The sequence below is a fragment of the Ranitomeya imitator genome, chromosome 10, assembly GCF_032444005.1.
Source record: "Ranitomeya imitator isolate aRanImi1 chromosome 10, aRanImi1.pri, whole genome shotgun sequence".
NCBI classification, from domain to species: Eukaryota; Metazoa; Chordata; class Amphibia; order Anura; family Dendrobatidae; genus Ranitomeya; species Ranitomeya imitator.
In genome coordinates this window covers 142,584,319-142,609,606 of record NC_091291.1, presented here as the reverse complement: position 1 = coordinate 142,609,606, position 25,288 = coordinate 142,584,319, and the positions used below count along the sequence as shown (strand labels likewise).

Here is a 25,288-nt window from a genome sequence, read left to right as displayed (position 1 = left end):
ACACACGGAGGTCTGCGGATCACACACGGAGTTCTGCGGGTCACACACGGAGGTCTGCGGGTCACACACGGAGGACTGCGGATCACACACGGAGGACTGCGGGTCACACCCGGAGGTCTGCGGGTCACACACGGAGGTCTGCGGATCACACATACACGGAGGGCTGCGGATCACACACGGAGGTCTGCAGATCACACACGGAGGGCTGTGGATACACGGAGGGCTGTGGATCACACATACACGGAGGGCTGCGGGTCACACACGGAGGGCTGCGGATCACACATACACGGAGGGCTGCGGATCACACACGGAAAACTGCAACATATACAGAGGTGGTTGTGGCCGGTATAGAGATGGCCATGTGTCAAATAACTTTAGAGAAGAAATGAAAGCTAGCACTCAATCAGTATAGTTCCCGGTGCCAGTGAACGGGATGTTAAATCCCATATGTCATAAAGTCAGAAAAAATCACTGCACTCGTATGGTTTTCAAATGCATTAATTGGAAAGTTTATTTAAATTGGTGAAAAAGGAGATAATAGGCGAATTGACGTTTCGGCCAACCCGTGGCCTTGTTCACAAAACCGCCTGTTAGAACTCTGTTGTATATTAAGAAGGATCCTTTACTTTGTGTTGAGTCATACAAAAATGGTATGGAGGTATACCTAGCGAGGACGCTAGACAACGTGTGCCCACGCACAAAAGCCGTATCCTGCGGCCGGAACAAATCTTGTGGCTGGACTGTGGGTATAGTGAGCAAAAATATATCAGGTACTGTTCGTCCCGTATGTTCTGATATGTCCTCAAGGTCACATAGAGATATAGTGCTATGTTAAGTACGCATACAGTGGACCCAATGTGTTCTGGTGAGTTCTCATAGAGAAGACCCTCCTTAGGCATATGGTATGCTGCCAGTGGATGAAGGAATCTCGTCCGTTTCAGTTATCGTGCAGGCAGGGCACAAGCGTTGGTGGCGTAGTGGAGGAGGCCGACACAATCCTGTGTCTAGGCAGTGGAGCGTTCCACTGCCTAGACACAGGATTGTGTCGGCCTCCTCCACTACGCCACCAACGCTTGTGCCCTGCCTGCACGATAACTGAAACGGACGAGATTCCTTCATCCACTGGCAGCATACCATATGCCTAAGGAGGGTCTTCTCTATGAGAACTCACCAGAACACATTGGGTCCACTGTATGCGTACTTAACATAGCACTATATCTCTATGTGACCTTGAGGACATATCAGAACATACGGGACGAACAGTACCTGATATATTTTTGCTCACTATACCCACAGTCCAGCCACAAGATTTGTTCCGGCCGCAGGATACGGCTTTTGTGCGTGGGCACACGTTGTCTAGCGTCCTCGCTAGGTATACCTCCATACCATTTTTGTATGACTCAACACAAAGTAAAGGATCCTTCTTTATATACAACAGAGTTCTAACAGGCGGTTTTGTGAACAAGGCCACGGGTTGGCCGAAACGTCAATTCGCCTATTATCTCCTTTTTCACCAATTTAAATAAACTTTCCAATTAATGCATTTGAAAACCATACGAGTGCAGTGATTTTTTCTGACTTCATGTGTCAAATAGGTGGCTGTTGCTTATACAGAGATTGCTGGGGTTCACATAGAGGTGGCTGCGGATCACACAGGTGGCTGTAACCAATACGGACTGTGGTTCACACAGTGGTGGCTGCGGCTCTTATAGGGGTAGCTGAGGCTCGTACAGGGGTGGCTGCGGCTTGTACAAAGTGGCTGTGCCCTTTACAGAGGTGGCTGAGGCTCACACAGGTGGCAGCGTGTCACGAAGAGGTGGCTGCGGCTCTTATAGGGGTAGCTGAGGCTCGTACAGAGGTGGCTGAGGCTCACACAGAGGTGGCTGCGGCTTGTACAGAGGTGGCTGCGGCTTGTACTGCGGCTGCGGCTCAGACTAGTTGGCTGTCGAAAACTCTGCCGAAACGTGCGTTGAGGTGGGCACGCATCCTACCAGGAGCTTCTCCACCCTCTGGCCTTAGTGCTCGGGGTAATTATACAGAACACATGCACTTGTACTGATCTTTTTGGCCTTACGGGGCTGTGCTCTTGTTTCTTGAGTAATATTCTTGACCATTAATGCCAATATCTGGATTCACTGAATTCTTTGACTGGCCCAGTGTCAGACGTGGCCATTTTGCCTGTGTGCAGCCTTTAGTCTTTATTGCCTCCTCTCTCTTTTTCTCTGATCCTTTTGAATGAACTTTTGTATTTTTATTATTACTCAGGATATCTGATAGTTTTACTTTTTCTTATGTTTTTGGCTGTCAGAGTAGGTAAAATCTCCTCTCCAGATTATTGTATGATCCCAATCTGTGCCTGACTGATAGTGTCAGGGCCGCCTTATGCCGGAATGTCCTGGTCTTCCCGGGATTCACATCCTTCCCTGACCTGTAGAGGAACAGGAAGGTTGGGATATTTGGAGATCCGTGGCTCTGGCTCGGGGACGATGTTTGCACTTCATATTTGCCGCCTGATACATTTCAGTGTCGTGTTTCTCCTTCTGCGACGGTTTTTGCTTTTTGTTGCCAACCAGTCACACGTGTCGCACAGCAGGCCGGGGCCGTGCCAAAACGTCTACCGCGCCATCACTTCAGGATCTCCGGCGGATTCTCTTTAGTCTATGGCATTGTCTGAAGAATTGGAAATATGAGGATCTGGATGTGGACGTTCCAGGATAAACGGGCTCAGCGCTGCCGGGGCTTCGACATATCGGAAGTATTTATCCTGTAGGACGGCACCGCGCTGCACAAGAGCCCAGTATTGGTCCCTCACCAGCCCATAGAAATCCAAGCATCCGGGGGTCTCACTAATCCGGATTATACAGAAATGCTAATAGCCCGTCCTCTGGTTATCGGACAGCAAGCAGAGATATTGGAAACTGAGACATTGGAACATAATGGAGAGCTCGTCATCACAGGTCTGGCCCCAGGTTTGGGCCGAGAGGGGTCCTGATCCCCAGACGTCACCTTATCTCCTGACGTTACCTCAGCTGGAAATGGAGAATTTTCCTTTTTTCTTCCTCCCGTCCTTGATCAGAGCGGCCATCATCTGGAGATGCTGAATGTATTTACCAGGAAAAGTGGATTGTAATTGGAAGCTAAGCAAACAGGCGGCCCGGCCCCGGCGGGCAGCAGCTGCTCCGCTCAATGCCCGGACGTCCTGCTGCTCGGAGCCAGGATCACACACCGCCATGAATACATTATACGTCGCTCCTGCGCCAATTCCACAAGGACACCCTCCATAGCTGCAGACGTGCACCGTACAATGAAACTTTGTGCTTCAGTTCCCCCCTCCCTCAAGGTTTCTGCTTGCTGTCAGTGAATGGAAATGTTGTTGTTTGTGTTTAGAGACTGAAAACTCGTAATTGTTTCACACTGAGGGTTCGATACATTGTATCCGCTGTGAGCTAAATACAGAGCGGAATTAGTGCCGCAGTTCCTATTTCATCCTCAGTGATCTCTCCTGCTACGTTATCTGCTGGGATAGTCTAGACCGGATACACTGCAGCAAAACTTCAGCTGGGAAAAGCATTAGGTCGGCACAGGTTTTTAGCTTCCATTTATGAACAGCGAGCAAAGATCTTCAAAGTTGTAACGTTGGTTCTATTGGAACGTTGCAGATCTTTGTGATGTGATGATATCCCATAATGGAAGGATTTCGTGTGACCGGACACCGATTACCAGGATCCTTCTCTTTCCCTTCACATCTTCTTATTAATAGATGAAAGTAATCCTCCTTATCTTCAGGGATTCACCTTCATCACTATGGGCCCGCTCATAGCTTACAAGTCATCCGGTAATGGGATTAAGATTTCACGCTCAACATGTTAATCAGCTAGAGGGTGAGAAATGGGAGTAAAGGCGTCCAAGGTGTACACTGCCGGCTGAAGAGCCACCCGTCCACCCCAAGTGTCAACAGCCTGCACCCCAGATGTCAGCAATATAACCCCCGAGTGTCAGCGTCATTATCCTGTACCCCGAGTGTCAGCGTCATTATCCTGTACCCCAAGTGTCAGTGTCATTATCCTGCACCCCGAGTGTTAGTGTCATTATCCTGTACCCCGAGTGTCAGCGTCATTATCCTGTACCCCAAGTGTCAGCGTCATTATTCCGTACCCCAAGTGTCAGCGTCATTATCCTGTACCCCGAGTGTCATTATCCTGCACCCCAAGTGTCATTATCCTGCACCCCGAGTGTCATTATCCTGTACCCCGAGTGTCAGTGTCATTATCCTGCACCCCGAGCGTCAGTGTCATTATCCTGTACACCGAGTGTCAGCGTCATTATCCTGTACCCCGAGTGTCAGTGTCATTATCCCGTACCCCGAGTGTCAGCGTCATTATCCTGTACCCCGAGTGTCCACATCATTATCCCGTACCCCGAGTGTCAGCGTCATTATCCTGTACCCCGAGTGTCAGTGTCATTATCCTGTACCCCGAGTGTCAGTGTCATTATCCTGTACCCCGAGTGTCAGTGTCATTATCCTGTACCCCAAGTGTCAGCGTCATTATCCTGTACCCCGAGTGTCATTATCCTGTACCCCGAGTGTCAGTGTCATTATCCTGTACCCCGAGTGTTGGTGTCATTATCCTGTACCCCGAGTGTCGGTGTCATTATCCTGTACCCCGAGTGTCAGCGTCATTATCCTGTACCCCGAGTGTCAGTGTCATTATCCTGTACCCCGAGTGTCAGCGTCATTATCCTGTACCCCAAGTGTCAGCGTCATTATTCCGTACCCCAAGTGTCAGCGTCATTATCCTGTACCCCGAGTGTCATTATCCTGCACCCCGAGTGTCATTATCCTGCACCCCGAGTGTCATTATCCTGTACCCCGAGTGTCAGTGTCATTATCCTGCACCCCGAGTGTGTGTCATTATCCTGTACCCCGAGTGTCAGTGTCATTATCCTGTACCCCAAGTGTCAGCGTCATTATCCTGTACCCCGAGTGTCATTATCCTGTACCCCGAGTGTCATTATCCTGTACCCCGAGTGTCGGTGTCATTATCCTGTACCCCGAGTGTCGGTGTCATTATCCTGTACCCCCAGTGTCAGCGTCATTATCTTGTACCCCCAGTGTCGGCGTCATTATCCTGTACCCCGAGTGTCGGTGTCATTATCCCGTACCCCCAGTGTCAGTGTCATTATCCTGTACCCCGAGTGTCAGTGTCATTATCCTGTACCCCGAGTGTCAGCGTCATTATCCTGTACCCCGAGTGTCAGTGTCATTATCTTGTACCCCGAGTGTCGGCGTCATTATCCCGTACCCCGAGTGTCAGTGTCATTATCTTGTACCCCGAGTGTCGGCGTCATTATCCCGTACCCCGAGTGTCGGCGTCATTATCCTGTACCCCGAGTGTCTGCGTCATTATCCCGTACCCCGAGTGTCGGCGTCATTATCCTGTACCCCGAGTGTCGGTGTCATTATCCTGTACCCCGAGTGTCGGTATCATTATCTTGTACCCCGAGCGTCTGTGTCATTATCCTGTACCCCGAGTGTCGGCGTCATTATCCCGTACCCCGAGTGTCAGTATCATTATCTTGTACCCCGAGTGTCGGTGTCATTATCCTGTACCCCGAGTGTCGGTGTCATTATCCCGTACCCCGAGTGTCAGTATCATTATCTTGTACCCCGAGTGTCAGTATCATTATCTTGTACCCCGAGTGTCGGTGTCATTATCCTGTACCCCGAGTGTCGGTGTCATTATCCTGTACCCCGAGTGTCAGTATCATTATCTTGTACCCCGAGTGTCGGTGTCATTATCCTGTCCCGTTTCTCGGGGGGATCTGCAGACATATTAGTGAGGGGCTGTGTATTTCTTGCTTTGGGGTAATGTTTTACATGTCATGGTTTGCAGTGTTGCCCGGTGCAGAGGTCCAGACTTCCACTTTAGCTTGTGATGGTCAGACCCCTGCAGTGAAGATGAGACCCCACTTCTGCCCTGCGTCCCCCGAGGGGCCTCGCTCTTCACCCATCCCCCTTTGATCTGAGAGAAGTATTGTTTTCAAAAGAAACCGCAGGCAGACAATGGCGCTGTGACATGAATAGGACGGAGCAGATGAAGTCAGGTCCACACGTGCCCGGGGTCCTCTTCTCCGCAGGAAGAATCCCTCTGATCTGAGACCCTCGTGCTGTTTGTGTAAGATGACATTCAGAGTCAATCTCTTCAATAATTTATTTTCATTGCAGTGAATAGATGCAGGTGCTTCTCCTGGGGGGGACGTGCGGTGCGCGGATTATAACCCCCAGTATCTGCATTATTACTGCCGCTCCATTATCTGGGCGTGTAGATTCATCAGCGCCATCACCAGGACGTGCGCCGCTCATTGTGCTCCTGATCACCCAGAATTCTGTGCCACTCAGGGCCTATGGAAAGCTGGGTGACATCGCAAATGGCCATTGCAATCACTTCAATTTTTATTAATAAATCCAAAAATAAGTTTCTATATTTTTCTTTTTTACACTTTCACATTTCCTCATAGTCATTCCTAGGTGTTTGTAGCTGCAGCGTTCCTGCAGCGCCTCTTCATGCGGGTATTGACTATTGGGTCTAAGATCCGGCTCAGTCTGTTCAACCCAGAGACCCCGAAATGGCCGACGCCACCGGTCAGACGCCACCGGTCAGACACCACCAATCAGACGCCGACTCCACCGATCAGACACAACTGATAAGACACTACCGATCGGGCGCCGACTCCACCGATCAGGCGCCGACTCCACCGATCAGACACCACCGATCAGGCGCCGACTCCACCGATCAGACGCCACCGATCGGACGCCACTGGTCGGAAACAACCGATTAGACGCCACCGATCAGACGCCACATTAGAAAGAAGTTGTTGCCAATCCCTAATGCATATTGTGATATTGGTAAGATGGCGGCTTCTACCAGGAGGTGTGGAGGGTGATCGAGAGTACAGGGGCCCTATGGCAGATCACAGCGGGGTCCTCTGTGCTGTTTTGATTTACATCCCACTCCCCTGCAGTCTGGACGAGCCCCCTCACATGTAGGCATGTTGGTACATGTATATACACACAGATCGCTCCCTCTCTGTGTGTGTGTATATATATATATATACTGTATACTCTGCTTGCTGGCAGCAGCCATGCTGGAATCCTTCGTGTTGCAGCGCTGGCTCCTGTGTAGCTGATGAGACGCTGTGTCCCCCGGGGCCCCGGGCATCCATCTGTTATCTGAGCTCTCACTAATGAAGGTTTTTCCCCTAGAACAATGTCAGGTATTGATCGGAGTGTGATATCCGCACGTCGTCCTCCTCCGCTGCTATAAACCCAGTGATACCAGCAGCCAAGAAGGCGGCTGCTCAGGTGCCGGATTATCAGTTTTGTCCGGTGCCCATAAATCTGCTGAGATGTGCAGTGCACGCTGAGGATGGACGGGAGCGTCCATACGTCCATGTGCCCTGCTTTGCCCAGTAACGTCCATACGTCCATGTGCCCTGCTTTGCCCAGTAACGTCCATACGTCCATCTGCCCTGCTTTGCCCAGTAACGTCCATACGTCCATCTGCCCTGCTTTGCCCAGTAACGTCCATACGTCCATCTGCCCTGCTTTGCCCAGTAACGTCCATACGTCCATGTGCCCTGCTTTGCCCAGTAACGTCCATACGTCCATGTGCCCTGCTTTGCCCAGTAACGTCCATACGTCCATCTGCCCTGCTTTGCCGAGTAACATCCATACGTCCATGTGCCCTGCTTTGCCCAGTAACGTCCATACGTCCATGTGCCCTGCTTTGCCCAGTAACGTCCATACGTCCATCTGCCCTGCTTTGCCGAGTAACATCCATACGTCCATGTGCCCTGCTTTGCCCAGTAACGTCCATACGTCCATGTGCCCTGCTTTGCCCAGTAACGTCCATACGTCCATCTGCCCTGCTTTGCCCAGTAACGTCCATACGTCCATCTGCCCTGCTTTGCCCAGTAACGTCCATACGTCCATCTGCCCTGCTTTGCCGAGTAACGTCCATACGTCCATCTGCCCTGCTTTGCCGAGTAACGTCCATACGTCCATCTGCCCTGCTTTGCCGAGTAACGTCCATACGTCCATCTGCCCTGCTTTGCCCAGTAACATCCATACGTCCATGTGCCCTGCTTTGCCGAGTAACGTCCATACGTCCATGTGCCCTGCTTTGCCCAGTAACATCCATACGTCCATCTGCCCTGCTTTGCCGAGTAACATCCATACGTCCATGTGCCCTGCTTTGCCCAGTAACGTCCATACGTCCATGTGCCCTGCTTTGCCGAGTAACGTCCATACGTCCATCTGCCCTGCTTTGCCCAGTAACGTCCATACGTCCATCTGCCCTGCTTTGCCCAGTAACGTCCATACGTCCATGTGCCCTGCTTTGCCGAGTAACATCCATACGTCCATGTGCCCTGCTTTGCCCAGTAACGTCCATACGTCCATGTGCCCTGCTTTGCCCAGTAACGTCCATACGTCCATGTGCCCTGCTTTGCCCAGTAACGTCCATACGTCCATCTGCCCTGCTTTGCCCAGTAACGTCCATACGTCCATGTGCCCTGCTTTGCCCAGTAACGTCCATACGTCCATGTGCCCTGCTTTGCCCAGTAACGTCCATACGTCCATCTGCCCTGCTTTGCCCAGTAACGTCCATACGTCCATCTGCCCTGCTTTGCCGAGTAACGTCCATACGTCCATGTGCCCTGCTTTGCCCAGTAACGTCCATACGTCCATCTGCCCTGCTTTGCCCAGTAACGTCCATACGTCCATCTGCCCTGCTTTGCCCAGTAACGTCCATACGTCCATCTGCCCTGCTTTGCCCAGTAACGTCCATACGTCCATCTGCCCTGCTTTGCCCAGTAACGTCCATACGTCCATCTGCCCTGCTTTGCCCAGTAACGTCCATACGTCCATCTGCCCTGCTTTGCCCAGTAACGTCCATACGTCCATGTGCCATGCTTTGCCCAGTAACGTCCATACGTCCATCTGCCCTGCTTTGCCCAGTAACGTCCATACGTCCATGTGCCCTGCTTTGCCCAGTAACGTCCATACGTCCATGTGCCCTGCTTTGCCCAGTAACGTCCATACGTCCATGTGCCCTGCTTTGCCCAGTAACGTCCATACGTCCATGTGCCCTGCTTTGCCCAGTAACGTCCATACGTCCATCTGCCCTGCTTTGCCCAGTAACGTCCATACGTCCATCTGCCCTGCTTTGCCCAGTAACGTCCATACGTCCATCTGCCCTGCTTTGCCCAGTAACGTCCATACGTCCATCTGCCCTGCTTTGCCCAGTAACGTCCATACGTCCATCTGCCCTGCTTTGCCCAGTAACGTCCATACGTCCATGTGCCCTGCTTTGCCCAGTAACGTCCATACGTCCATGTGCCCTGCTTTGCCCAGTAACGTCCATACGTCCATCTGCCCTGCTTTGCCCAGTAACGTCCATACGTCCATCTGCCCTGCTTTGCCCAGTAACGTCCATACGTCCATCTGCCCTGCTTTGCCCAGTAACGTCCATACGTCCATGTGCCCTGCTTTGCCCAGTAACGTCCATACGTCCATGTGCCCTGCTTTGCCCAGTAACGTCCATACGTCCATCTGCCCTGCTTTGCCCAGTAACATCCATACGTCCATGTGCCCTGCTTTGCCCAGTAACGTCCATACGTCCATGTGCCCTGCTTTGCCCAGTAACGTCCATACGTCCATCTGCCCTGCTTTGCCCAGTAACGTCCATACGTCCATGTGCCCTGCTTTGCCCAGTAACGTCCATACGTCCATGTGCCCTGCTTTGCCCAGTAACGTCCATACGTCCATCTGCCCTGCTTTGCCCAGTAACGTCCATACGTCCATCTGCCCTGCTTTGCCCAGTAACATGGCGGACACATGGTGCTTATTCGCAGCCCCCAGTACAGGGACTGGGCCCATCAGTTGTCATCACGGATGGACCTGACTGACACTTGCTGGCTTAGTTCTGCCATCTGGATGTCACTTTCCACAAGTTCTTTTTCTTGTGCCGCCGTGGACTAATGCGGAGCCGAGACGTTAATCGTTTATCCGCAAGTCATAAATCCGTTCTGTTATTGCAGTAACATGCGGGATTTCTCTGCACACAACTAAAGCTGCAATGTCAGCGAATTGCACCGCCACAGTGAGGAGCGCACTGGTTTCATTGGTCTGAATTCTGCGCGACGCTCCTGCTGCGTCCTCGGTGCTGTTTGTGACCGTCGCAGACCGCGGTGTCGCTGCAGCCTGGCCATTATAGGCAGCAATGGCTGCAGGCTCCTCACAGGTGAATATTCTACTGGATTACTGTGTATTAGCTACACCCCCACTCCTCCTGCACATGGGTGGTCCGCCACCTGTGAGGTCAGGCCGTGCTGGGAGTTGTAGTTACCATAGATTATCTCCAATTACTGAACAGACCGTTATCTGCCCCCGGCTGCCACAGTACAGCGCCCCCTTGTGTTATTAATACCAGAAATTGACAGATTTTCTAGTGAATCCTCATACGCTGGTGTGAACGAAGCCTGACGGTTCATCTGTCACACCTGCGGAAAATAACAGAAATGTAAAGGATCCATTCTAAACAAATGAGGAATAAAACCCACCGGATCCTGTGTGATTGTAGTGTAGGCGGCCGCTGTGCCTGGACCTCCTGTGGCGGTCACCCCACGACACGCCGGGTGTGAAGCCCACGCTGTGGTGAAATCCATAGTGCGACCCATCTGAACATTGGTGCCATGCTGACACACGAGCCTGCTCCGAGTCATCCCCTGCAGGATTCCCAGGGGTCTCACAATACTAAACGTACGTGTGGGCCGGGGGCACCGCCTGGCATCGGGGACACGCCCGTCATTTCCAGGTGATCAGTCCGTGGTGGAGCGAGCACCATACAAGTCAGCAGGAAATATCAATGTCTTCAGGGTGATGTTGGGGGTTGTAGTTGTACCACAGCCACAGGCTGGACCACAGAGGCAGAATAATCCTCCAACTGCAGAATTGGGATATTTCTTCTGATGAGCACAGATGACGCCCATAAAATCTACGGGAGAAACGAGAAGGGAGGAAAAAAATGCCCTTAAGACGATTATACGGGAAACGATTGATACGGGGGGGGGGGGGGGGGGGCTGTTGCTTGTTGCCGTGGTTACAGCACTGTTACTTTGTAACGTGAGGCTGACTTCTGAACATTCCTTCCCTGCCAGGAGAACAATGCGGACGATGCGGACAATGTGTCTGACGCGCCCTCAACATCAAGCGAAAATGTGAAGAAAAAGAAATATTGGAATTAGTCTGTAGTTTAGTGTCTCTGTGCTGTAAATCTACTGATGGGAGCAAATATTTATCTCCCTGTGGGGATAATGCAATTATTGAATTTTATAGAAAGCGGATTTAGTTAAATGTTCAATGTCTGATGATTGGTCCATCAGTGCCAGAGAGGAGAAGGGCCCCCCCGACAGTCAGTGCCAGAGAGGAGAAGGGCGCCCCCAACAGTCAGTGCCAGAGAGAAGGGCGCCCCCAACAGTCAGTGCCGGAGAGGAGAAGGGCGCCCCCAACAGTCAGTGCCAGAGAGAAGGGCGCCCCCAACAGTCAGTGCCAGAGAGGAGAAGGGCACCCCCAACAGTCAGTGCCAGAGAGGAGAAGGGCGCCCCCAACAGTCAGTGCCAGAGAGGAGAAGGGCGCCCCCAACAGTCAGTGCCAGAGAGGAGAAGGGCACCCCCAACAGTCAGTGCCAGAGAGGAGAAGGGCGCCCCCAACAGTCAGTGCCAGAGAGGAGAAGGGCGCCCCCAACAGTCAGTGCCAGAGAGGAGAAGGGCGCCCCCGACAGTCAGTGCCAGAGAGGAGAAGGGCGCCCCCGACAGTCAGTGCCAGAGAGGAGAAGGGTGCCCCCGACAGTCAGTGCCAGAGAGGAGAAGGGTGCCCCCGACAGTCAGTGCCAGAGAGGAGAAGGGCGCCCCCGACAGTCAGTGCCAGAGAGGAGAAGGGCGCCCCCAACAGTCAGTGCCAGAGAGGAGAAGGGCGCCCCCGACAGTCAGTGCCAGAGAGGAGAAGGGCGCCCCCGACAGTCAGTGCCAGAGAGGAGAAGGGCGCACCCGACAGTCAGTGCCAGAGAGGAGAAGGACGCCCCCAACACTCAGTGCCAGGTAGGTAGTCAGGAGAAGGTCGCCCCAACAGTCAGTGCCAGAGAGGAGAAGGGCTCCCCCGACAGTCAGTGCCAGAGAGAAGGGTGCCCCCAACACTCAGTGGCAGGTAGGTAGTCAGGAGAAGGGCGCCCCCAAGAGTCAGTGCCAGAGAGGAAAAGGACGCCCCGACAGTCAGTGCCAGAGAGGAGAAGGACGCCCCCGACAGTCAGTGCCAGAGAGGAGAAGGACGCCCCCGACAGTCAGTGCCACAGAGGAGAAGGGCGCCCCCGACAGTCAGTGCCACAGAGGAGAAGGGCGCCCTCTACAGTGCCACAGAGGAGAAGGGCGCCCTCTACAGTGCCAGAGAGGAGAAGGACGCCCCGGCAGTCAGTGCCAGAGAGGAGAAGGGTGCCCCCGACAGTCAGTGCCAGAAAGAAGGGCGCCCCCAACAATCAGTGCCAGGTAGGTAGTCAGGAGAAGGGCGCCCCCAACAGTCAGTGTCAGAGAGCAGAAGGGCGCCCCCGACAGTCAGTGCCAGAGAGGAGAAGGGTGCCCCCGACAGTCAGTGCTGGAGTGGAGAAGGTCGCCCCCAACAGTCAGTGCCAGAGAGGAGAAGGGTGCCCCTGACAGTCAGTGCCAGGTAGGTAGTCAGGAGAAGGACACCTCTGACAGTCAGTGCCAGGTAGGTAGTCAGGAGAAGGGCACCTCTGACAGTCAGTGCCAGGTAGGTAGTCAGGAGAAGGGTGCCCCAACAGTCAGTGCCAGGTAGGTAGGTAGTCGGGAGCACTCCGACAATCAGGGCTGCTGTCAAATATTTGGTTTGGCGGACAGAGGGAAAGGTGCAGATGTAGTCGGCTTCTTGCCTTCAGTGAGCACCTTTGGTGGCCATTTAATATGTGGGATTGTGTTATCCAGGTCTGTGTTATGTAAGATTATTATTATTATTATTAGACATTTTTATTGCGCCATTTATTCCATGGCGCTTTAAATGTGCAAAGGGGCAAATATAGACAATTACAATAAAGATGAGCAAACAAGAACACATAAATACAGGAGGAGAGAGGACCCTGCCCGCGAGGGCTCAGTCTGCAGGGGATGGGTGAGGATACACTAGGAGGGAGGACCCTGCCCGTGAGGACCCAGTCTGCAGGGGATGGGTGAGGATACACTAGGAGAGAGGACCCTGCCCGCGAGGGCTCACAGTCTGCAGGGGATGGGTGAGGATACACTAGGAGGGAGGACCCTGCCCGCGAGGGCTCAGTCTGCAGGGGATGGGTGAGGATACACTAGGAGGGAGGACCCTGCCCGCGAGGGCTCAGTCTGCAGGGGATGGGTGAGGATACACTAGGGGGAGGACCCTGCCTGCGAGGGCTCACAGTCTGCAGGGGATGGGTGAGGATACACTAGGAGGGAGGATCCTGCCCGCGAGGGCTCAGTCTTCAGGGGATGGGTGAGGATACACTAGGATGGAGGACCCTGCCTGTGAGGGCTCACAGTCTGCAGGGGATGGGTGAGGATACACTAGGAGGGAGGATCCTGCCCGCGAGGGCTCACAGTCTGCAGGGGATGGGTGAGGATACACTAGGAGGGAGGATCCTGCCCATGAGGACTCAGTCTGCAGGGGATGGGTGAGGATACACTAGGAGGGAGGACCCTGCCCGCAAGGGCTCAGTCTGCAGGGGATGGGTGAGGATACACTAGGAGGGAGGACCCTGCCCGCGAGGGCTCAGTCTGCAGGGGATGGGTGAGGATACACTAGGGGGAGGACCCTGCCTGCGAGGGCTCACAGTCTGCAGGGGATGGGTGAGGATACACTAGGAGGGAGGATCCTGCTCGTGAGGGCTCACAGTCTGCAGGGGATGGGTGAGGATACACTAGGAGGGAGGACCATGCCCGCGAGGGCTCACAGTCTGCAGGGGATGGGTGAGGATACACTAGGAGAGGGTAGAGCTGGTCGTGTGGCAGTTCATTAAGTTGAGGATCACTGCAGTTGTAGGTTTGTTGGAAGAGGTGAGTCTTCGGGTTCTTTTTGAAGGTTTCTGTGGTAGACGAGAGCCTGATGTGTTGGGGTAGAGAGTTCCATAGTATGGAGGAAGCACGGGAGAAGTCTTGTAAGAAGAATATCGATGGGCTCCATGTAAAGACAGTATGGTTTTGGTAGCAGCTTCTCTGCAGTTGTAGCTCTTCTTCCACAGAATCCGTGGTGTTGGCGGCTGTGCTGCGTCGCTGCAGACTCTAGTACAATCCTTTCAATTAACCTAATTGGACTCCTCGGTGCGTCCTTCATCCGGATCCTCAGCACTTAATGCATAGAATTAAACTCCTGTTTCTCTGTCACGCCGATGAAATTTCACTTGCACGGAATTTGCCGGGAAGGCGACAATCTTATTAATCACTTTTTCGAGGTCCTGCTCTTTGACAGCGCGGCGTCTGCGGATGGAGCAGGCGTCGTTTGTTTTAATGAACAATTATATTGTAGGCACAAAGCCGTATCTGCTTCATGGTGACGACTGTGGCCTAAATAATTCAATTTATTATTACAGCACGAGAGCCTGTAATAATGGGGGCAGCAACAAGAAATCTGCTATACCGAGTGGACAAAATCTACTGCACTGAAGAGGACACTGGTGGGAAATCTGCTACACTAGAGGGGGACACCGAAAAGTAATCTGCTACACTAGAGGGGGGCACTGGAAGGTAATCTGCTACACTAGAGAGGGGCACCGAATGCTAATCTGCTACACTAGAGGGGGCACCGAAAGATAATCTGCTACGCTAGAGGGGGGCACTGAATGGTAATCTGCTACACTAGAGGGGCACCGAATGGTAATCTGCTACACTAGAGGGGGGACACTGAAAGGTAATCTGCTACACTAGAGGGGCACCGAATGGTAATCTGCTACACTAGAGGGGGGCACCAAAAGGTAATCTGCTACACTAAAGGGGACATCAGCAGGAAATATGCTTCACTAGGGGGTGAAATCTGCTACACTGGAGTTGGACACCGAGATTTATCTTACACCGTGGGGGGGGACTGAGGACAATCTCCCGGTGAATGAGACTGTCACTAGGCCCCTGAAATAAGTCTCCTGGTTGTGTCAGCTTGTGGCCCCCAGGAGCTGCACCCCGTAGCTTCCAATTTTATAAAATGTTACTCTGCTCTTTCTTAGTTTATCTGTTTCTGAAATAGCTGGGTGACCACTATTACGCTCCCTACTACAGCGTCTACAGGGGTTGTCAGCGGTGTCTTTGAATGGTGGTCCTGTCCTGTCCTGCTCTGCGGGGCTGGGGCAGTGACTCCAGGTTGCGCCCCTTGTGTCTAGATGCAGGAACATCACCCCCCGTTGGGTACAGGTAGCTGTGAGGGGCTCTTTACCATCTGGGGGTCCCCAGTACAAGTTGGGATCCTGTTTGCAACAGAGGCGGTAATATCGGCGCCCCCTGTCATCGTGTCGGCCATCAGGCCTCGCAGAGGTAATATGGTTCAGTGCTGACTGCTGCAGACAACTCATTAGCTAAGTGATGTGGATAATTTGTCCATCAGACGATTGTGGACAGATGTGCGGTGAGCGGTCGAGTCCTGGCCATGGGGTGGATGTGACCCCCAGTGTGGCAGTGTCCCCTGCATGGGGCGGAGGTCAGATGCCTCTCCTGACAATGAAAATGAATGAAAACGCATCTGTTAACTGCAACACAAAGCAACATGTGAGGATTTACATGGGACTGCTGTCCATCAGACTTCACTCCTCCCACCCAGTGTCATCTGGGAGAGCAGACTGTACGGCTATATGCACACGTTGCAGGTTTCTTGGCAGCCCAGAATCTGCACCTTTTTTTGGTCTGTGCACACGTTGCAGATTTTTGTGCGGATTTCTTCCTTTTTTTACCCCTGCAGATTTCTATTGTGGAATGGGTGCAGAAACGCAGCAGATCTGCACAAAGAAGTGACATGCTCCTTTTTTGAATCTGCTGCGTTTTCCGTGCAGATTTTTCCGCACCATTTGCACAGCATTTTTCTTTTTTGCCATTGATTTACATTGTACTGTAAATCACTTGCAGATCTGCAGGAAATCTGCAACGTGTGCACATACCCTAAAACTGGTGGTCCTAGCGCTTACATCCAGGTTGTCATGGGTTAATTCCCCTTATGTGGCAGAAGGGACTGTACCCCCCTCCTCTGATGGTAGAGGATAATGGCGATCAGGGTGTGTGGAAAGCTGGGTGACAACTTCAAAGCACTAGAATGGCGACCATTGGGAGTTGTCACCAGGCATCTGTCACCAATAAAGTGTCACATAAAATAATTATGAAGAGAAGTCCTAATTCTGGGTGAGGTCTGTGGTCGGACCCTCCCCGCCCCCCTTATATCAGGGTACAGTGATGTGTGGGGGGGTGCATCTAGATAATTACCATCTGTCCAGAAGACGCTGCTTGATTAATAAGATTTTTCTAAAGTGTCAGCACCTAAATGAAAGTCATGAATCTTCTCTTAAACTGTGTAGAATCCTCAACAAACACAAGTCCGGAATAAATCATCAGTTATCAGCGGCCGTGACGGATGGGCCTGTGTGCGGGAGATAGGAAGGGTCACGGCGTCTGTGCCAGGGGTGGGAGTACCTTCATTGCAGGGTGGTACTCTGGTGCCATAGGGGGCCGCTGTGTCTGATGGCATCACATGGGGTGCCGCGTTACCATACGGTCAGCGCCAAAAGTGCTCCAGAAAATGAAGTATTTCTCCAGAAAATGATTGCACTTCCACATGTTTTCTTATACACGTGGTTATTTCCTTTGTGTGTAATGGAACAACACAAAAATCAGAGGGAAAAAAAAAAAACAAATTGGACATAATTGCACACAAAACCCCCAAAATGGGCGAGAAAAATTGTTTGCAAAATTGTGGGTCAACAACTTTGTTTCAAGCATGTGATGCCCGTTCACACTCACCTGTGGCAAGTAACAGGTGTTGGCAATATTGAATCACACCTGAAACCAGATAAAAAGGGGAAAAGTTGACTAAATCTATGCATTGAGTGTGCCACAGAAAAAAGCGAGATTGCAGTTTGCCAAAATCTACATGAGTAAGCCAAAATCCTTCTGGGAAAGCATCTTGTGGACAGATGAGACCGAGATCTGAAGATGACCAAAGGATGTTGGATGGCAGTGCAGCGCCCAGTGTCAGAAAGCTGGGATTGCGTCCCAGGTCAGGGGTCTTCCAGCAGGACAATGACCCCAAACATTCTTCAAGAATCCCCCAGAAATGGATGGAAACAAAGTGCTGGAGAGTTCTGGCAGCAATGACTCCGGATCTAAATCCCAGTGATCCCCTGTGGAGAGATCCACTGCTGGGAGAAGACGCCTTCACATATGAGGGACCCGGAGAAGATTACACAAGAAGTCGTCCAAGATCCCAGCTGAGGTGTAAGGAGCTTGTGGATGGGTGTAGGAAGTGAATGAGCAGTTATTTATTCCAAGGGGGCAACCAAATATGAAGCTGAGGGTCCCAACAATATTGTCCGACTCATTGTTGGGGGCTTAAGTGAAATGATGTCCAGCTTGCCTCTTTGTTGTTCCAATACACACAAAGGAAATGAACATGTGTAGTCGGGGGTACTCTGATAGATGGGGGTCCTGTGTTACTGTATGTAGTCGGGGGTACTCTGATAGATGGGGGTCCTGTCTTACTGTATGTAGTCGGGGGTACTCTGATAGATGGGGGTCCTGTGTTACTGTATGTAGTCGGGGGTACTCTGATAGATGGGGGTCCTGTGTTACTGTATGTTGTCGGGGGTACTCTGATAGATGGGGGTCCTGTGTTACTGTATGTAGCCGGGGGTACTCTGATAGATAGGGGTCCTGTCTTACTATATATAGTCGAGGGTACTCTGATAGATGGGGGTCCTGTGTTACTGTATGTAGTCAGGGGTACTCTGATAGATGGGGGTCCTGTCTTACTGTATGTAGTCGGGGGTACTCTGATAGATGGGGGTCCTGTGTTACTGTATGTAGTCGGGGGTACTCTGATAGATAGGGGTCCTGTCTTACTATATATAGTCGGGGGTACTCTGATAGATGGGGGTCCTGTCTTACTGTATGTAGCCGGGGGTACTCTGATAGATGGGGGTCCTGTCTTACTGTATATAGTCGAGGGTACTCTGATAGATGGGGGTCCTGTGTTACTGTATGTAGTCAGGGGTACTCTGATAGATGGGGGTCCTGTCTTACTGTATGTAGTCGGGGGTACTCTGATAGATGGGGGTCCTGTGTTACTGTATGTAGTCGGGGGTACTCTGATAGATAGGGGTCCTGTCTTACTATATATAGTCGGGGGTACTCTGATAGATGGGGGTCCTGTCTTACTGTATGTAGCCGGGGGTACTCTGATAGATGGGGTCCTGTGTTACTGTATGTAGTCGGGGGTACTCTGATAGATGGGGGTCCTGTGTTACTGTATGTAGTCGGGGGTACTCTGATAGATGGGGGTCCTGTGTTACTATATGTAGTCGGGGGTACTCTGATAGATGGGGGTCCTGTGTTACTGTATGTAGTCGGGGGTACTCTCATAGATAGGGGTCCTGTGTTACTGTATGTAGTCGGGGGTACTCTGATAGATGGGGTCCTGTGTTACTGTATGTAGTCGGGGGTACTCTGATAGATGGGGGTCCTGTGTTACTGTATGTAGTCGGGGGTACTCTGATAGATGGGGGTCCTGTGTTACTATATGTAGTCGGGGGTACTCTGATAGATGGGGGTCCTGTGTTACTGTATGTAGTCGGGGGTACTCTGATAGATGGGGGTCCTGTGTTACTGTATGTAGTCGGGGGTACTCTGATAGATGGGGGTCCTGTGTTACTATATATAGTCGGGGGTACTCTGATAGATGGGGGTCCTGTCTTACTGTATGTAGTCGGGGGTACTCTGATAGATGGGGGTCCTGTGTTACTGTATGTAGTCGGGGGTACTCTGATAGATGGGGGTCCTGTGTTACTGTATGTAGTCGGGGGTACTCTCATAGATGGGGGTCCTGTCTTACTGTATGTAGTCGGGGGTATTCTGATAGATGGGGGTCCTGACTTATTGTATGTAGTCGGGGGTACTCTGATAGATGGGGGTCCTGTGTTACTATATGTAGTCGGGGGTACTCTCATAAATGGGGGTCCTGTGTTACTATATGTAGTCGGGGGTACTGTCATAAATGGGGGTCCTGTGTTACTATATGTAGTCGGGGGTACTCTGATAGATGGGGGTCCTGTCTTACTGTATGTAGTCGGGGGTACTCTGATAGATGGGGGTCCTGTGTTACTGTATGTAGTCGGGGGTACTCTGATAGATGGGGGTCCTGTGTTACTATATGTAGTCGGGGGTACTCTCATAAATGGGTGTCCTGTGTTACTATATGTAGTCGGGGGTACTGTCATAAATGGGGGTCCTGTGTTACTGTATGTAGTCGGGGGTACTCTGATAGATGGGGGTCCTGTCTTACTATCTGTAGTCGGGGGTACTCTGATAGATGGGGGTCCTGTGTTACTGTATGTAGTCGGGGGTACTCTCATAGATGGGGGTCCTGTCTTACTATATGTAGTCGGGGGTACTCTGATAGATGGGGGTCCTGTGTTACTATATGTAGTCGGGGGTACTCTGATAGATGGGGGTCCTGTGTTACTGTATGTAGTCGGGGGTACTCTGATAGATGGGGGTCCTGTGTTACTGTATGTAGTCGGGGGTACTCTGATAGATGGGGGTCCTGTCTTACTGTATGTAGTCGGGGGTACTCTGATAGATGGGGGTCCTGTGTTACTGTATGTAGTCGGAGGTACTCTCATAGATGGGGGTCCTGTGTTACTGTATGTAGTCGGGGGTACTCTGATAGATGGGGGTCCTGTCTTACTGTATGTAGTCGGGGGTACTCTGATAGATGGGGGTCCTGTCTAACTGTATGTATTCGGGGGTACTCTGATAGATGGGGGTCCTGTCTTACTATATGTAGTTGGGGGTACTCTGATAGATGGGGGTCCTGTGTTACTGTATGTAGTCGGGGGTACTCTGATAGATGGGGGTCCTGTGTTACTGTATGTAGTCGGGGGTACTCTGATAGATGGGGGTCCTGTCTTACTGTATGTAGTCGGGGGTACTCTGATAGATGGGGGTCCTGTCTTACTGTATGTAGTCGGGGGTACTCTCATAAATGGGGGTCCTGTGTTACTGTATGTAGTCGGGGGTACTCTGATAGATGGGGGTCCTGTGTTACTGTATGTAGTCGGGGGTACTCTCATAGATGGGGGTCCTGTCTTACTATATATAGTCGGGGGTACTCTCATAGATAGGGGTCCTGTCTTACTATATATAGTCGGGGGTACTCTGATAGATGGGGGTCCTGTCTTACTGTATGTAGCCGGGGGTACTCTGATAGATGGGGGTCCTGTCTTACTGTATGTAGTCGGGGGTACTCTGATAGATGGGGGTCCTGTGTTACTGTATGTAGTCGGGGGTACTCTGATAGATGGGGGTCCTGTCTTACTGTATGTAGTCGGGGGTACTCTGATAAATGGGGGTCCTGTGTTACTATATGTAGTCGGGGGTACTCTGATAGATGGGGGTCCTGTCTTACTGTATGTAGTCGGGGGTACTCTGATAGATGGGGGTCCTGTGTTACTGTATGTAGTCGGGGGTACTCTGATAGATGGGGGTCCTGTGTTACTGTATGTAGCCGGGGGTACTCTGATAGATGGGGGTCCTGTCTTACTGTATGTAGTCGGGGGTACTCTGATAAATGGGGGTCCTGTGTTACTATATGTAGTCGGGGGTACTCTGATAGATGGGGGTCCTGTCTTACTGTATGTAGTCGGGGGTACTCTGATAGATGGGGGTCCTGTGTTACTGTATGTAGTCGGGGGTACTCTGATAGATGGGGGTCCTGTGTTACTGTATGTAGTCGGGGGTACTCTGATAGATGGGGGTCCTGTCTTACTATCTGTAGTCGGGGGTACTCTGATAGATGGGGGTCCTGTCTTACTGTATGTAGTCGGGGGTACTCTGATAGATGGGGGTCCTGTCTTACTGTATGTAGTCGGGGGTACTCTGATAGATGGGGGTCCTGTCTTACTATCTGTAGTCGGGGGTACTCTGATAGATGGGGGTCCTGTCTTACTGTATGTAGTCGGGGGTACTCTGATAGATGGGGGTCCTGTGTTACTGTATGTAGTCAGGGGTACTCTGATAGATGGGGGTCCTGTGTTACTGTATGTAGTCGGGGGTACTCTGATAGATGGGGGTCCTGTGTTACTATCTGTAGTCGGGGGTACTCTCATAGATGGGGGTCCTGTCTTACTATCTGTAGTCGGGGGTACTCTGATAGATGGGGGGGACATCACTGATGCTGCTTTCTATTTTCACCCCTCTTTCCTTTCTCCAGTCCTCAGGGATGACTTCCGCCAGGCTCCCAGTGATGTGGTGGTGGCAGCAGGAGAACCCGCAGTAATGGAGTGCATCCCACCCAGGGGCCACCCAGAGCCCACCATATCCTGGAAGAAGGAGAATGTCCGCATCAGTGACAAGGATGAGCGGATCACGGTGAGACCACGACGGGCCGCGAGGCCTGGACTAGATACGTGCGATGAGCTTTGATACTTTGTTTTTTTGCTGCTTCTCATTAGTCTTTTATATTTCAGATCCGGGGAGGAAAACTGATGATTTCCAACACCAGAAAGACGGACGCTGGGATGTACGTGTGTGTGGCGACCAATATGGTGGGCGAGCGAGACAGCGAGCCGTCACAGCTGGTGGTCTTTGGTACGTTCCAGTGTCGCTGGTGGCAGGAAGTGATTCATCCGCAGATAGAACCAGAGACATTTGTTCTGTGGGAGGAGAACGGAGACTAATTATCCTGAGGATTAAACCACAAGAGAGAAAATCACGTTCCCCCGATTAACCCTCGCTGCCCAGCCATTCCTGTGCTACATATTTACATATTACCTTTCCGTCATTTTGGGGATTATGACCTGTTTTCTTATCCCCCCCGCAGAGCGTCCCACGTTTGTGAGAAGACCCATAAACCAGGTGGTCTTAGCGGATGATGTCGTGGACTTTCAGTGTGAGGTCCAGGGAGACCCGATGCCCACCGCTCGCTGGCGGAAAGAAGAGGGCGAGCTGCCCCGCGGAAGGTGATCATAACAGCCCTGATTCATCGATTTATTACCTACCCATTTTATTTCCATCTGCAGCCCCCAATATTTTCGAATCCCCCCTCCACATTTAGCCTCATTTCTCAGTCTGCGTTTAATCGTCTTTTGATCAGACTTTTCAAGGACATTAGTGTCTGAGCTACAGTCTGTGATCCTAGCTGTGCCCCCATGAGGCCGAGCTGCAGTGTAAAGCATGGGGGGCAAACCCGCAGCCTAAGTCATCGGTGAGGTGGGAAATGTGTTACAGACTTCAAGGGACGTTGCTGCGGAGCTGGAGTCCATGATCACCGCTGTCCACAAAATGGAGCACAGCTGCAGTGTAAAGCAGGGGAGAGGGGTCAGGATGCATGTTCACTAGTAAAGCCGAGCGAAGCAGCCGCTGACTGGAGAGAATAGAGCTCTGAAACATCGGAGCATTTCTGAGAAAGACATAAGAGGCTGCAATGGTGGAGCCCGGCTCAGATTCATGCCGGCCGTGGGCTGAGCAGCGTGCGTCAGGTGTCGTGCTCCTGGTAAAGTGTTACTTTATGCTGAGCCGTGATACATTGTTGCAGCTGATACACATGCATATGTATAGGTGATGGTGATATTTAGTGTTTTCCATGATGATTATGTATGCTGAGCCATGATACATTGTTGCAGCTGATATCCGTGCATGTTATGTAGAGATGATGGAGATATGTAGTGTTTTCCATGATGATTATGTATGCTGAGCCATGATACATTGTTGCAGCTGATATCCGTGTATGGTATGTAGAGGTGATGGCGATATGTAGTGTTTTCCATGATGATTATGTATGCTGAGCCGTGATACCTTGTTGCAGCTGATATCCGTGATTTGCAGGTACGAGATTCGCAGCGACAGCACTTTGCGGATCTCCCGGCTGACGGCGGAGGACGAGGGAACGTACACCTGTATCACAGAGAACAGTGTCGGCAAATCGGAGGCCTCGGGCTCCCTGAGTGTCCACGGTAAGTGCCTCGGGCTCCCTGAGTGTCCACGGTAAGTGCCTCGGGCTCCCTGAGTGTCCACGGTAAGTGCCTCGGGCTCCCTGAGTGTCCACGGTAAGCACTTCACACCCTGGGATCTACAGCACCGACCCGCCCGACTCATTATCAGACCCCCCGCACCATAATTAACCCCTGACCTGCTAGCCCTGTATAGTGTGTAGCTCCGTGTTTCATGCTCTGTGTACTCATCTCATGCTTTCTTTTATTTCATGTGTGTTCACCTCGCTCCAGTCGGCCCATTCTGTGAGTATCCATTTCATCTCATTTCTTGTTCACTGAGGGTCCCATATTCTGTGTATTTGGGGGTCATCTAGGTGTTGGTCTCCATTGGTCAGTGTTTTCTATCTTGCCCTGCGGTTCTGTGGATTCTTTGAGGCAAAGTGAAAGTTTATCAGGATTTGGGTTTCCACAGCCAGATAATGATGATGATGCCCCTGTCCGCAGTCGTCTGTGCCCCTCCTTACCGATGGTGAAATGATAAACCATAGACGCAGCGGAGCTTGTTGGGCGTATGACCGAACATGAGCATAAAGCTGGGAATGATCAATATTTCACGTGCCGCAGCCATACATCGGCGGGGGGCGCTCACATCCTGGGGTATAGGAGGCGACAGCTAGCCACCATTCTTTACACTGCATCGTGTATCACTGGGCCTAACGTGATACAGTGTAATGATAATGATGACGTACCCCCATTACTGGACAAGAGCGAGAATTGGCCACAAAATATCCGATGTTTAGTGTTGGGTTCCTGGGATGAACATTACTTGTCACGATGGTTTCACATCATCCCGAGTCGTCCCCCCGCCATCATGGAGCCGCAAACACAGGTAATCAATACCGGGCAGATCAATACTCCTGCAGCAAAGCACTGACCCAGAGCTGCACAATAATCTCCAGGGGCAGCGTGCATCCCAGCAAGTGTATCTAAGCCCTGTGTGATACGACTGCACAGTTGTGTCTCCAAGCCTGTCATGTGTGATGTTATATGCCAAACAGCCGTATCTAATCCATCACATGTGATACTGTATTCTGTACAGTTATATCTAATATTATTGTGTGATACAGACTGCTGAGCTGTGTATCTAATCCTATCCTGTGTGATACTGACTGCTGAGCTGTGTATCTAATCCTGTCCTGTGTGATACTGACTGCTGAGCTGTGTATCTAATCCTGTCCTGTGTGATACTGACTGCTGAGCCGTGGATCTAATCCTGTCCTGTGTGATACTGACTGCTGAGCTGTGTATCTAATCCTGTCCTGTGTGATACTGTCTGCTGAGCTGTGTATCTAATCCTGTCCTGTGTGATACTGTCTGCTGAGCTGTGTATCTAATCCTGTCCTGTGTGATACTGTCTGCTGAGCTGTGTATCTAATCCTCTCCTGTGTGATACTGACTGCTGAGCTGTGTATCTAATCCTGTCCTGTGTGATACTGACTGCTGAGCCGTGGATCTAATCCTGTCCTGTGTGATACTGACTGCTGAGCTGTGTATCTAATCCTCTCCTGTGTGATACTGACTGCTGAGCTGTGTATCTAATCCTCTCCTGTGTGATACGGTCTGCTGAGCTGTGTATCTAATCCTATCCTGTGTGATACTGACTGCTGAGCCGTGTATCTCATCCTCTCCTGTGTGATACTGACTGCTGAGGCGTGTATCTAATCCTGTCCTGTGAGATCCTGTCTGCTGAGCTGTGTATCTAATCCTGTCCTGTGTGATACTGACTGCTGAGCCACGTATCTAATCCTCTCCTGTGTGATACTGACTGCTGAGCCGTGTATCTAATCCTCTCCTGTGTGATACTGACTGCTGAGCCGTGTATCTAATCCTCTCCTGTGTGATACTGACTGCTGAGCTGTGTATCTAATCCTCTCCTGTGTGATACTGTCTGCTGAGCTGTGTATCTAATCCTGTCCTGTGTGATACTGACTGCTGAGACGTGTATCTAATGCTATCCTGTG

The 25,288-nt window shown here is 51.5% G+C and overlaps 1 protein-coding gene across 7 annotated transcripts in view; it reads left to right on the top strand.

The window, feature by feature from the left end:
* ROBO3 (roundabout guidance receptor 3) overlaps positions 1-25,288 on the top strand; it is a 438,180-nt gene that overhangs the window by 375,020 nt on the left and 37,872 nt on the right. For 5 of the 7 annotated variants that reach the window (XM_069741133.1, XM_069741134.1, XM_069741135.1 and 2 more), the window contains 4 exons: positions 21,548-21,705; positions 21,804-21,924; positions 22,157-22,295; positions 23,161-23,288. In XM_069741133.1, the coding sequence (XP_069597234.1) occupies positions 21,548-21,705; positions 21,804-21,924; positions 22,157-22,295; positions 23,161-23,288 (546 nt within the window). Of the gene's footprint in view, positions 1-21,547; positions 21,706-21,803; positions 21,925-22,156; positions 22,296-23,160; positions 23,289-23,558; positions 23,571-25,288 lie in introns of all 7 variants that reach the window. The other 2 variants (XM_069741132.1, XM_069741136.1) reach the window with 1 other exon arrangement.